This window comes from Rutidosis leptorrhynchoides, chromosome 3 (assembly GCF_046630445.1).
Source record: "Rutidosis leptorrhynchoides isolate AG116_Rl617_1_P2 chromosome 3, CSIRO_AGI_Rlap_v1, whole genome shotgun sequence".
In the NCBI taxonomy this organism is placed as follows: Eukaryota; Viridiplantae; Streptophyta; class Magnoliopsida; order Asterales; family Asteraceae; genus Rutidosis; species Rutidosis leptorrhynchoides.
The window spans coordinates 412,329,797-412,343,398 of NC_092335.1; the positions used below are offsets into that span (position 1 = coordinate 412,329,797).

The 13,602-nt window shown below is 35.5% G+C and overlaps 1 protein-coding gene across 1 annotated transcript; it reads left to right on the forward strand.

Annotated features, from left to right (window-relative positions):
* The first annotated feature begins 9,628 nt into the window (after positions 1–9,628).
* Positions 9,629–13,201, forward strand: LOC139897777 (uncharacterized). The gene is made up of 2 exons (XM_071880473.1): positions 9,629–11,986; positions 12,740–13,201. Exon 1 carries the CDS (start codon positions 9,810–9,812, stop codon positions 11,847–11,849), a length of 2,040 nt encoding a protein of 679 aa, XP_071736574.1. The 5' UTR covers positions 9,629–9,809; the 3' UTR covers positions 11,850–11,986; positions 12,740–13,201.
* The last annotated feature ends 401 nt before the right edge of the window (positions 13,202–13,602 follow it).

Genomic DNA, 13,602 nt, shown 5'->3' on the forward strand with positions numbered 1-13,602 from the left:
CCTGCAATATTGAATCTCAATATTGATACGTTCGTGAATCCAAGGCCAACATTGCACTTGTACAATGACGTCATATGTATTTTTACTACAAAATACAGTATTGTGAGTTTCATTACTCCCTTTTTATATATATTTTTGGGCTGAGAATACATGCGCTGTTTTATAAATGTTTTACGAAATAGGCACAAGTACTAAAACTAATTCTATGTGGGTTTAAACCAGAAATATACCCTTAGCTTGGTAACATTAAACTACTTGTCTATGTACGGTAGGCGCGAATCCTAAAGATAGATCTATTGGGCCTGACAAACCCCATCCTGACTATGGGATGCTTTAGTACTTCGAGGTTATTTTAAACACACCTGATCTGGTGTACTTCAGAGGGTAAAACATGAACGTTAAGGCTTGTTACCGGGTGCCTACAACTTATAGAATACTTTTATACACTTGCGAGTGTACATATATTTATAAACGGAAATCTTGTGGTCTATTAATATATTGAAATGATTGTTATGATAAACCTATGAACTCACCAACCTTTTGGTTGACACTTTAAAGCATGTTTATTCTCAGGTATTAAAGAAATCTTCCGCTGTGCATTAGCTCATTTTAAGGATATTACTTGGAGTCATTCATGACATATTTTGAAAGACGTTGCATTCAAGTCATTGAGTTCATCAAGATTATTATTAAGTCAATTATAGTTGGATGTATTATGAAATGGTGTACATACCGTCAATTTTCGTTGTAAAGAAAGTTTGTCTTTTAAAAACGAATGCAATGTTTGTAAAATGTATCATATAGAGGTCAAATACCTCGCGATGTAATCAACTATTGTGAATCGTTTATAATGTATATGAACGAGTCCTTTCAGTTGTTATCAGAGCGGTGGTCTTAGCGAACCAGGTCTGCATTAGTGTGTCTAACTGATAGTCGTTAGGATGCATTAGTGAGTCTGGACTTCGACCGTGTCTGCATGTCAAAAGTTTCGCTTATCATTTTTGTCGGAATCATCTGCTTATCATCTTTAGGAAATTACCTGCTCATTATTCTTAGTCTAGACACCTTTTACTGCATTGATTGCATGAATAAGTGTACAGACAAAATTCATATCTTAGCATATCTGTTACTGTAGACCTTGCCTGATATCTCTCGTAAATTTCTCCGTAATTTAAGGGATCCTGGTACTATATATATCTATGCACATTATGCATTGAGAATACCATCTAACTATCAATTTCTGTCACTAAACTCTTCATACAAAAAATCTTTTCTGTGATCGCTTAAGATGGCCTCTACGAATCGACCAAGTTCCTCTGACTCCGAAGACAGCGTGACAGGAGCACACCAACCAATCAACTACCGTGATTACTGGAGAAAATGGAGGTGGGTTCACGACATACTCACCCTATGGAGAAGGGAAGTAGGTACTCCATATCATGAACCAAATCTACCACCTAACCTTGGAGTACTTGACCTGCTAACCGGCGAACCCGTTCGCAACACCGTTTATACCCTTTTTGCAAGAATTTTTCGTCTTGAGACTACTATTAATGGAACTAGAGAAGATATTCGACCTTTACCTCACACCGATAACCAACCAGGGTTAGTAGAAGAAGTTAAAGAACTCGGAGCTCGAGTGTTAACTTTAGAGAGCACGGTACACAATTTGCAAGCACCTGCAGTATCACCAACACCAGTAACATCACCAGCCTCAGCACCAACAGCACTAGTACCACCAACAACAACATCCGCGTCACCAGCCTCGACATCTCATTCTGTACCTCGAGTATAATCATCGTTCTACATGACGTTCTACATCATTTATTTTCATTCGACATAGCGATTATGTAATCTCTAATGTTTTAGAGATTATATATTCTTGTTCTAACGGTAAATCAAATGAGTTTAATATCATATTGACTCATTAAATCCATGATTACATCCGAAGAAAATATATAGGTATATATATATTTTTTTTCCATAAAGATTGTAATTAAAAATTCTTTCGTACAAACTGTTAATGGTGAAAATATTTTAACGGGTAGGTAATACCTGAAGAATATTTAGATTTCACATTAATAAGTTACATTGTACATTCTTCGAATCTGATTCAACAGTCATTTACTATCCTACTTACAACCACCGATATACGTATTCGTTCACCGCAGAATAATAATTTTCATCCAATTTTATATTTGGATTTTGACCTATCAGAATCCAACAAGTGGCATAATGAAGAAAACATTGGACAAAATATAATTTGTTAGAAACAAACAAATTAACTATGAGAAATTTTGTTAAGAATCCACGCTAACTGTTCCTAGCTAACTGTTCCTAGCTAACTGATTACATTTTATTTATCGCAATTTATTTATCGCAATTTATATTCTTGCAATTTATTTTTACGCACTTTAAATATCGAGACACGTATACAAGGTTTTGACATATCATATCGACGCATATATATATATATATATATATATATATATATATATATATATATATATATATATATATATATATATATATATATATTATTTGGAATAACCATAGACACTCTATATGCAGTAATGCTGGAGTTAGCTATACAGGGTTGAGGTTGATTCTACAATAATATATATACTTTGAGTTGTGATCAAGTCTGAGACATGTATACGGGTCACGATACGTATTAATTAATTCGAATATTATATATTAAACTATATATGAATTATTGAACTGTTAATTGTGGACTATCGACTGTGGACTAATAACATTGGACAATTAAAATGAATTAAAAAAATTGATTATAACATATGAAACTAAACAATTCTTCAAGTTTGCCACTTGATTTCATCCTAAACTTCATTTGTATCTTGAAGATTACAATCTGCATTCAAATCTTTCATGATTCTTGAAAATACCTCAATCGAGAGGATAAACCAACCGCACTTCATCTACGGAAGAAAAGATCGATGCATATAGTTATGCACCTGAAAACACTCGGAACCTGAGTAAACGTTTAACACGTATCTGTGCTAGCTCCCTGGGCGTTGTTATTACCGAAAATCACTTTGCAATTCCTTTTCAAAGTAGCAAATTTTGTCACAGCTCCAGCAAATCAACTTCGAATTTTCATTCGAAACAACCATATCATAATTTTGATATATATGCGTGCTCTTTATTGTTACCGGGGAACCTTTTATATTCCACCATATTACCATCAACGTTTAATCATCTAATAACACAATTCTCTTGAAACCACCTCGGATTGATAACCGATGACCCAGATATGGTAGCATTAAATGCAGAGGAAACAGCAAAATCGTAGAGGGTCTAAACGGCCAAAAGTTTGATAATAAAGAATGGAATGTTGGGAACGCTCGATAGAAAATTTGGTACTGAAAAACAGATTGAGCTAACCATGAAGGAGACCAAGGACAAATACAAGGACCAAACCCTATATTCAAAGAATCCAGGTAATTCTGGATCCGATGAAATCTTTAGAGAATATCCTGCTTCGAAGTCATGTTAAAATCTTGCGGAAAATCTTTCTTCATCAACCTTCGATCTTAGAAATTCCAAAAATATCATCATAAATATCTTCGATATTTCTGAGGATATTTTCATAAGTATTCTTGTCCGAAATCATTTATCTCTTCGCGATATCAGTGTTATATCATAAAGGAAACTGTTTAGTTTCTAAAATCTGAAATCTTTAAGTTTGAAGTATGAATGTTTTCGAAGTAGTGTTGGGAACTGAAGCATGAGTTAGTATAATATAATGACACTTGATCAACGTGATTATATTACAGTAAGTCATGCCGAGTTTCTAATGAAACATGATGATTCACAGACCATAACGTCATCATGTGCCATGTTACGCGACTCTTACATTCTATCTAATCTCTAAACATATCAAGAACATAACTTCTTGATAATTCTGTCTTTTCTCTTGAATTCTGGTAATTTAACCAATCAAGATCGTGCTATTACAATTTCTTCCTTAGAACATTAGTCATGTTCATTCGAAACTCCATACTTACAAATTCTGAACCATTATTCGCTGACTTAAAGTCGAGAAGAGAAAACAAAAGGATGGAACTCCAAAATATAAAGGAAATAAAGAGGGTGGATTTATAATGAAATATCCGACAGAGCAATAAAAACAGATTATCGCATTTAACCAAAGAAGATCATATTCCTTAATCTCCGAAGAATCAATTTTTATTCAAATTTTAAAGATTTCTTTAAATCCCTTGAATTCCAGAAATCCACCGTGACTACGTCAAAAGTTAAATTTCTATCTCAAACTGTTGTGACAGCTACCCTCGTACGCTTCACATAATCGAATCGTTTTATCTACATTACTCAGTAATGATGAAACTCTATTTATCAACTCATATTCGTCATGAAAACAGTTTTATGGTTAACCATGACGACCTTACTCAAATTTCGGGACGAAATTTCTTTAACGGGTAGAAACTGTGACGATCCGGAAATTTCTGACCTAATTTAAACTTTATCTTTATATTATTCCGACACGATAAGCAAAGTTTGTTAAGTTAAATCTCAAGAATTTTAAATTGTGTTCATACATTCATTATAACCTCGACCAAATTCCGACGATTCACGAACCGTTATATATAAATAAATATGTATATATATGTATATATATATATATTATAACTTAAAAATATTAATAAAGTATTAAACGTATAATACTTTACATGAACGTATTTGTTTCAATATGTTTATCGATGGAATTAGAAGATAATATTAAATGATTGATTTATCAGATACATTGTGATATGATTACGGGTCTATGTTATAAGGTCCACTGTGATTTAAGAAATCTATTCTTTTTGACGACATTCGGAAAATGGTAAAGTGATTTATAAGTAAGAACGTGGAGTGTAAATAACTTAGATGTTGGATATCGACAAGTTAAGTAACTCGACATTTTTCATTAAGATTATTTCATACGTTTATTTAACCTTTGAACTTTATCGCATGCTTCACCAACAGACTGTAATTTAAAAACTTGAAACCTATTATGAAAATATATGATTTTACTTTTCTAAAACGTTTTATGATATAACGATTTCCATTATTTTAACCTTTAAACAAAATGCTTCTTAAATATATTTAGTTTTGGAAAACAAAATTATCATATTTATTTGATTTAGTTTCAAACGTACAAAAACGTTTTCAGTTTAAAAAGAACTTTATTATTAAAACGTATATAACTTTTATAAATATCTAGAACCACTTTTAACAACTCATTACTTAACCAGTATGATAAAGATAACGATATTTATATTTTATTTTATTAAATATATATAACGATTTAAATTAATATTATATATATTTATACGCGTATTATACGTACATAGTTTTATACTTTTACTATACTTAAACTTTACCTTTACTTTATTTTTACTTTACCTTAACTTTAATAATTCATACTTTAATAATTCACTTTAATAATTCATACTTTAATAATTCACTTTAATAATTCATACTTTAATAATTCACTTTAATAATTCATACTTTAATAATTCACTTTAATAATTCAAAAATCTATTATAAATAGAATTCAATAGGTTTCATTATTTGATAGAAACTTGAAAATATTTTCTCTAAACTCTCTCAATCGATTTACATATATATATGTACTCCGTATTATTTCAAGATATTATCAGTATACATAAAATATTACGACGGAGTGCTGTCCGAGTGATTTCGAAATTGTTTTTCGAGCGGGATAGAGCTAAGGAAATTATGGGTTAAAGCTATGGAGGTTATGAGTATGGTTCGGGAGTATTGCTCGTGAGTCAAACTAGTGTTTATCATCTCCGTTGCGTCTACGTACTTTTCCTGCAATATTGAATCTCAATATTGATACGTTCGTGAATCCAAGGCCAACATTGCACTTGTACAATGACGTCATATGTATTTTTACTACAAAATACAGTATTGTGAGTTTCATTACTCCCTTTTTATATATATTTTTGGGCTGAGAATACATGCGCTGTTTTATAAATGTTTTACGAAATAGGCACAAGTACTAAAACTAATTCTATGTGGGTTTAAACCAGAAATATACCCTTAGCTTGGTAACATTAAACTACTTGTCTATGTACGGTAGGCGCGAATCCTAAAGATAGATCTATTGGGCCTGACAAACCCCATCCTGACTATGGGATGCTTTAGTACTTCGAGGTTATTTTAAACACACCTGATCTGGTGTACTTCAGAGGGTAAAACATGAACGTTAAGGCTTGTTACCGGGTGCCTACAACTTATAGAATACTTTTATACACTTGCGAGTGTACATATATTTATAAACGGAAATCTTGTGGTCTATTAATATATTGAAATGATTGTTATGATAAACCAATGAACTCACCAACCTTTTGGTTGACACTTTAAAGCATGTTTATTCTCAGGTATTAAAGAAATCTTCCGCTGTGCATTAGCTCATTTTAAGGATATTACTTGGAGTCATTCATGACATATTTTGAAAGACGTTGCATTCAAGTCATTGAGTTCATCAAGATTATTATTAAGTCAATTATAGTTGGATGTATTATGAAATGGTGTACATACCGTCAATTTTCGTTGTAAAGAAAGTTTGTCTTTTAAAAACGAATGCAATGTTTGTAAAATATATCATATAGAGGTCAAATACCTCGCGATGTAATCAACTATTGTGAATCGTTTATAATGTATATGAACGAGTCCTTTCAGTTGTTATCAGAGCGGTGGTCTTAGCGAACCAGGTCTGCATTAGTGTGTCTAACTGATAGTCGTTAGGATGCATTAGTGAGTCTGGACTTCGACCGTGTCTGCATGTCAAAAGTTTTGCTTATCATTTTTGTCGGAAATCATCTGCTTATCATCTTTAGGAAATTACCTGCTCATTATTCTTAGTCTAGACACCTTTTACTGCATTGATTGCATGAATAAGTGTACAGACAAAATTCATATCTTAGCATATCTGTTACTGTAGACCTTGCCTGATATCTCTCGTAAATTTCTCCGTAATTTAAGGGATCCTGGTACTATATATATCTATGCACATTATGCATTGAGAATACCATCTAACTATCAATTTCTGTCACTAAACTCTTCATACCAAAAATCTTTTCTGTGATCGCTTAAGATGGCCTCTACGAATCGACCAAGTTCCTCTGACTCCGAAGACAGCGTGACAGGAGCACACCAACCAATCAACTACCGTGATTACTGGAGAAAATGGGGGTGGGTTCACGACATACTCACCCTATGGAGAAGGGAAGAAGGTACTCCATATCATGAACCAAATCTACCACCTAACCTTGGAGTACTTGACCTGCTAACCGGCGAACCCGTTCGCAACACCGTTTATACCCTTTTTGCAAGAATTTTTCTTCTTGAGACTACTATTAATGGAACTAGAGAAGATATCCGACCTTTACCTCACACCGATAACCAACCAGGGTTAGTAGAAGAAGTTAAAGAACTCGGAGCTCGAGTGTTAACTTTAGAGAGCACGGTACACAATTTGCAAGCACCTGCAGTATCACCAACACCAGTAACATCACCAGCCTCAGCACCAACAGCACTAGTACCACCAACAACAACATCCGCGTCACCAGCCTCGACATCTCATTCTGTACCTCGAGTATAATCATCGTTCTACATGACGTTCTACATCATTTATTTTCATTCGACATAGCGATTATGTAATCTCTAATGTTTTAGAGATTATATATTCTTGTTCTAACGGTAAATCAAATGAGTTTAATATCATATTGACTCATTAAATCCATGATTACATCCGAAGAAAATATATAGGTATATATATATATTTTTTTCATAAAGATTGTAATTAAAAATTCTTTCGTACAAACTGTTAATGGTGAAAATATTTTAACGGGTAGGTAATACCTGAAGAATATTTAGATTTCACATTAATAAGTTACATTGTACATTCTTCGAATCTGATTCAACAGTCATTTACTATCCTACTTACAACCACCGATATACGTATTCGTTCACCGCAGAATAATAATTTTCATCCAATTTCAATCACTTAAACATGAATGACCCCGAACTCCGGCGATACCTTCATCTCCAATTTTCTCCGACGAAGCCTTTAACTTCGATTTGCTCCGACGATGCTTCAAATCTCGATGTTTTAATTGTCGGCTGAATGATGGTTTCACCTGAACGATGGTGGCTTCAAATCTCGAACAATAGATCTGAACAATGCCAGAAGTATCATTTCCAACGCCGTCACCGTCGAAACAATCACAACCGGATATTATTTTGTTGATGTTTGTGTTGTCGATTTAACATACTAGAGTTTTAATCTTGATAGTTGGGTTTTTTTAGATAGATTTGATTTTGGTAGTTTTCATGGATTTTGTGGATATAGATTTGGTTTTGATTTTAGTTAGGATTTTGAATTAAAATAGAAAAGATTGTACAGATTTGTCATAAAGGAAGAAGGAGGTGATATAGAAACCGGGTATGTTGAAACAAATGGGTTTTGAAAGAAAATGATTGGGAAAGAAGATGAGAGATAGGGGGTTTAAGGAAGTAAATAGGTAGAGGGGGGGAGGAGATGAAGTGGGGAAAAATGAACTGGTACAGAAAATAGACAAAAGACAGAAATACCCCTCACGTGTGTTGCACATGTCATGATTTAACGAATTTTTTAACGGCTGTTACTAACAGGGACCACCCGTCCTCATTTTGTAAACCACAAGAACCCCGAAAATAAAGTTCAGGGACCAAACACCCCATTTCATGTAAACCACAGGGACCAACGGCCCAATTTTCTCTATTTTTAAACTATAAAAATAACATTCGTTCAGCTATAACGTATCATACAATAATTACCTACATATACTAATAGCCACCCAAATTCCTGTAGTTTCAATGTATTTGTAATGTAGTTTTACGTTTGCGTTCACACTACATCCGGTCCCTCATCTTTGCCTCAATTTACACAAGGACCCCTCAAACTTACTTTTTCTTGGGGGTAAAAAGTGTAAATACACAATTTTATTAAAATAAAAAAAACTAACTCCACCCGAATTTTTAACGGGCCCTATCTTTTCGCTCGATGCGGGTTAAATTTTTCCGAGCCCACCGTTCAACTCAAAAAAATCCTACGAACACAACGGGACTAACTATACGCGAAACGGACACTAAAAAAAAAACGTTCAATGCCTCGGACTATATTCAATACATATACACACCTATAACACCCTCCGTTAACTATAAATACGCAACCCAAAGGCCCCGCGTCATCGCGCGGGCTCATTTTTCTAGTTTTCTTTTACAAACCCGTAATTCCACCGGTCTCATTCAAAAACTTAAAAAACGATACGTTTAGAATATTTAGGGGCCATGTACTCAAATTAAAAACTATACGATGTTTAGCTCGATTCATCCTTTTGATAGGTCGGGTCCTTACTATCAATGCCTTGTTTTTCGAGAAAAAAAAAATTAATTCGGTAATTTATTTAATTTATTTTTAAATTTAAATTTTAAACGAGACGGGTAATATTTCAGGCGTAATAAATCTCTTCCGCAAAATGGCTTTATTTTAGAAATTAAAATATTCTAGGGTTTTACCGTCAAACTCAAATTAGAATCACATTTCTCTCGTATCAATCATGTGGCATCTTTCTTCAAATTTCTGGTAACTTCTCACACTCTTTATCTTCAAATTTATCATCTCGAATCATCTTATCTTATTCTCATTTATGATAATTTCGTTTTAAGTTAGAAGAACAAAAGAAACCCTAGAAATTAGGAATTTGAGAAATATGGATCAAAACGACGCCAACGGCGGCGGTGGAGATGCAAACGAGCAATTCCATCGGAACGAAGCAATCTCCGCCGTTGTCGATGAGGGGTTTTTAGGTGAAGACGATGATGATTACGAAGATCTGTATAATGATGTTAATGTCGGTGACGGTTTTCTTCAGTCTTTAAAAAAGAATGATGATTTAGGGTTCAAAAATGAGGAACAAAGTGAGAAGAAAGTTGAGCCTGTCCCTGAGCCACCGGTGAGGCATCCACAACCTGTGGATGATAGTGGTGGTGAGAAGAAGTTTGAGACTAATGATGCTAATTCCAGTGATGTGTTTAGAGGAACTGAAGGGGTAGGCAGAGGGTCTGGTGGACTTAAAGTTGAATTAGCGCAGGGCTCGGTTAAATTAGAGGAAGAAGAAACACAGACGGTTGATAATGATGGTGTACGGAACGTCCCAGGGACTGTAAAACAGGAGATTCACAGTGTTGAGACTACGGGTGGTGATGGTTTTGTTAGGCAAGGTGGTGGGAATTTTAATGGTTCTGGAGGTAATGCTTATGGGAACGGCGGTGGTAGTTATGCGGGTGGTGGTGGTGGAGGAGGTGGTGGGACGATTCTTTTTGTGGGTGATTTGCATTGGTGGACGACTGATGCTGAGCTGGAATCAGAGCTTTGTAAGTATGGACATGTGAAGGAGGTGAAGTTTTTTGATGAGAAAGCTAGTGGGAAATCGAAAGGGTATTGTCAAGTCGAGTTTTATGATCCGTCTGCTGCTACAGCTTGTAAGGAGGGAATGAATGGGCATGTGTTCAATGGTAGGCCTTGTGTTGTTGCATATGCATCACCTTTTAGTGTTAAACGAATGGGAGAAGCGCAAGTGAATAGGAGCCAGCAGATGTCACAGTCTAATGCTGCAGGTCAACCTAAGAGAGGCCCGGGAGATGTGCCTGCTAAAACGGGCGGGAACTTTCAAGGTGGCGGCGGGAACTTTCAAGGTGGCGGTGGAAACTATCAAGGTGGTGGTGGGAACTATCAAGGTGGTGGTGATAACAATAATAGAGGGTTTGGAAGGGGGAATTGGGGTAGAGGAAATGGGCAAGGGATGGGTGGGCGTGGGCCCGGTGGACGTGGCGGAATAGGGGGCCGTGGTGGAATGGGTGGGCGTGGTATGATGGGGAACGGTGGAAATGGGTTTGGACCACCACCTATGATGCATCCTCAACCGATGATGGGTCAGGGCTTTGATCCTTCTTTTGGAGGACCTATGGGTATGGGTCGAATGGGTAATTATGGAGGATTTCCAGGTGGTCCCACCCCTCCGTTTTCAGGTATGATGCCTTCATTCCCACCTGTTGGTAATGTAGGATTACCTGGGTTAGCACCTCATGTTAACCCAGCGTTTTTTGGGCGGGCTATGCCAATGAACGGGATGGGTATGATGCCAACGGGTGGTGTGGATGGACCCAATATGGGTATGTGGTCGGACCCGAATATGGGCGGGTGGGCCGGTGATGAACAAGGTGGTCGAGTAGGCGAGTCTAGCTATAACGAAGAAGCTGTGTCGGATCAACAATACGGGGAAGGTAGTCACGAACGTGGAAACTGGCCGAATGCAAACAAAGAAAAAGAACGGGATTGGTCGGGTACATCAGATAGAAGAGGTAAAGATGATAGAGAACAAGGGTATGAAAAAGACATGTTAAGAGAAAAAGATGTTGTTGTTCATGAAAACGAGTGGGCCGAAAGAAGGCATCGTGAGGATAGGGATCGAGAAAGGGACCGTGAACGTTCTAGGGACCATGATCGGGAACGTGAACGTTCTCGTGATAGGGAGCGTGGACGGGATCGTTATAAGGATGAACGGGATAAGTATGGTGATCATCATAGGCATAGGGAGGTTGAACCGGGATATGATGATGAGTGGGACCGGGGGGGTCGATCGTCTCGAACACATGGAAAATCGAGAGTGTCTTATGAGGATGATCATCATAATAGGTCTAAATCTAGGGATGCTGATTATGGGAAAAGGCGGCGTGTTACTGCAGAATGACATCGAGAATTCGCATCGAGAAATCGCGAAACTCGAGCCTTATATAGTTATGGTTTTGTTGCACTCGGGCTGTCTCTCTTTGAAAGTTACTGATGGTTATTCTTATCAAGTTGATAAAACTCGCCTTCTCTAAGAAGGTATGATAAAAATCTGACTTTTTTACTGCTAGTAAAATGAACTTGATGATGGGTTTATACTTTACTCTTTATTTTACTTTCACTTGGTAAATGCTTTGCGCCATCTTCCACACATTGGTTTGAGCCTGCAACTATTTTTTATATTATTAGTTATTACATACCCTGTTATTTGTAGTTTTTTGAATATTCCAATCCCCACCACCAATAGTTACGTTGTATATGATTTCTCTGGCTGTTTTGTACAATCCTTCTGTCCAATTGATGAGAAACAAGTTTAATTACGTCTATTGACATATTTGACTTGTGATGGGGCTATCTAATTAGGACCCGTTCGTCATCAAATCTTTAAAATACCTCTAGTAAGAAGCCATTTGTTTTAGTTTTTTTGGATGGGTTCTTTGGAATGATGTTAATAGGATAATTAAGAGAGAGAAAAGAGTATCGAATGTAAATCTTAATATCTTTTTTTGCATCATTTTGTATAAAAAATTCCTAAATTTTTGTAAGTGGCATTTTCTTTATGGTTGTACAAGTACTTTTGCTTAACACATAGAAAATGATAATACATGGGAGGAAATGAACACACATTACTTCAATTATAGTTTTACATTTTGAAGATTTTGTAGCATGTAAACAAGAAGTTAGATGGAACAAACTTTCTGCTTGTAATTATGCAATTACGACCTGCGTGAACCAATTTTTTTTTTTTTTTTTTTTTTTGGGTGCTCTTCACATGCCTTTCTGCATTTGTAGGTTTGATAGGAAACTGCAGCTGTTCAGAGTTGAGTGTTTGTTCTTGAGATGCAATGAGTTGTGGGGCTTGGGCTACGGATTTACACGATGATGATTTGAGCTTGCTGATTTACAAGTGGATGGTTGTTTCATCTTAGTTATTATTAGAGTTTGTTTGGAATCATTATGTACTCGAAACCATGTTGTGGCTGATGTTTCTGTGCTCATTAACATAGACTTTACTATTACTGTGTTTGAATGTGAGATGATGTATTAGGATTTTTGCACCATGTTTGGAGGATTAACCTCCCATTTTCTTTAGTTGTTTTTTATGTATATTTTTCTTTTATTTTCTTCTTTTTCTGGTACATGTATGTTGTATATATGTGTTTATGTTGCCGGCTGTGGCTCGTTGGTAGAGAATAATTATTAGGATGTACTAACCACTTGAATCAATAGATACCGACGTTGGAATTTCACTGATTGTGCTTCTTGGTCTAGGCTTAAAATGTTTTGTGTTCATGATCTTGTTTAAGATGATATGTGATTGTGCTGTTGTAAAAATTCAGTGAAATGGTAGGCGTTTAGATAAATGTACAGTATGACGTGAAATGTATGAATTTATGAAATGACTTTAACAATCATTGATTTTGTCATTAAAAGTTGAACCATGGTTTTGTTTGTTGCTTATATCGGTCTTCTACAGTTTCGCTTAATATGTCTACTGAAAATTGAAATGGGAAAGAATGTCATATTCGCATATACAAACAAATACTATATTGAATTAAAAATTCAAAATAAGCCTTTGTTGGTGATCAACTGATCATATCACTACAACAATGGATAAAAAAAATAAGCGTTTGGCTTGATGAGACAAACAAACA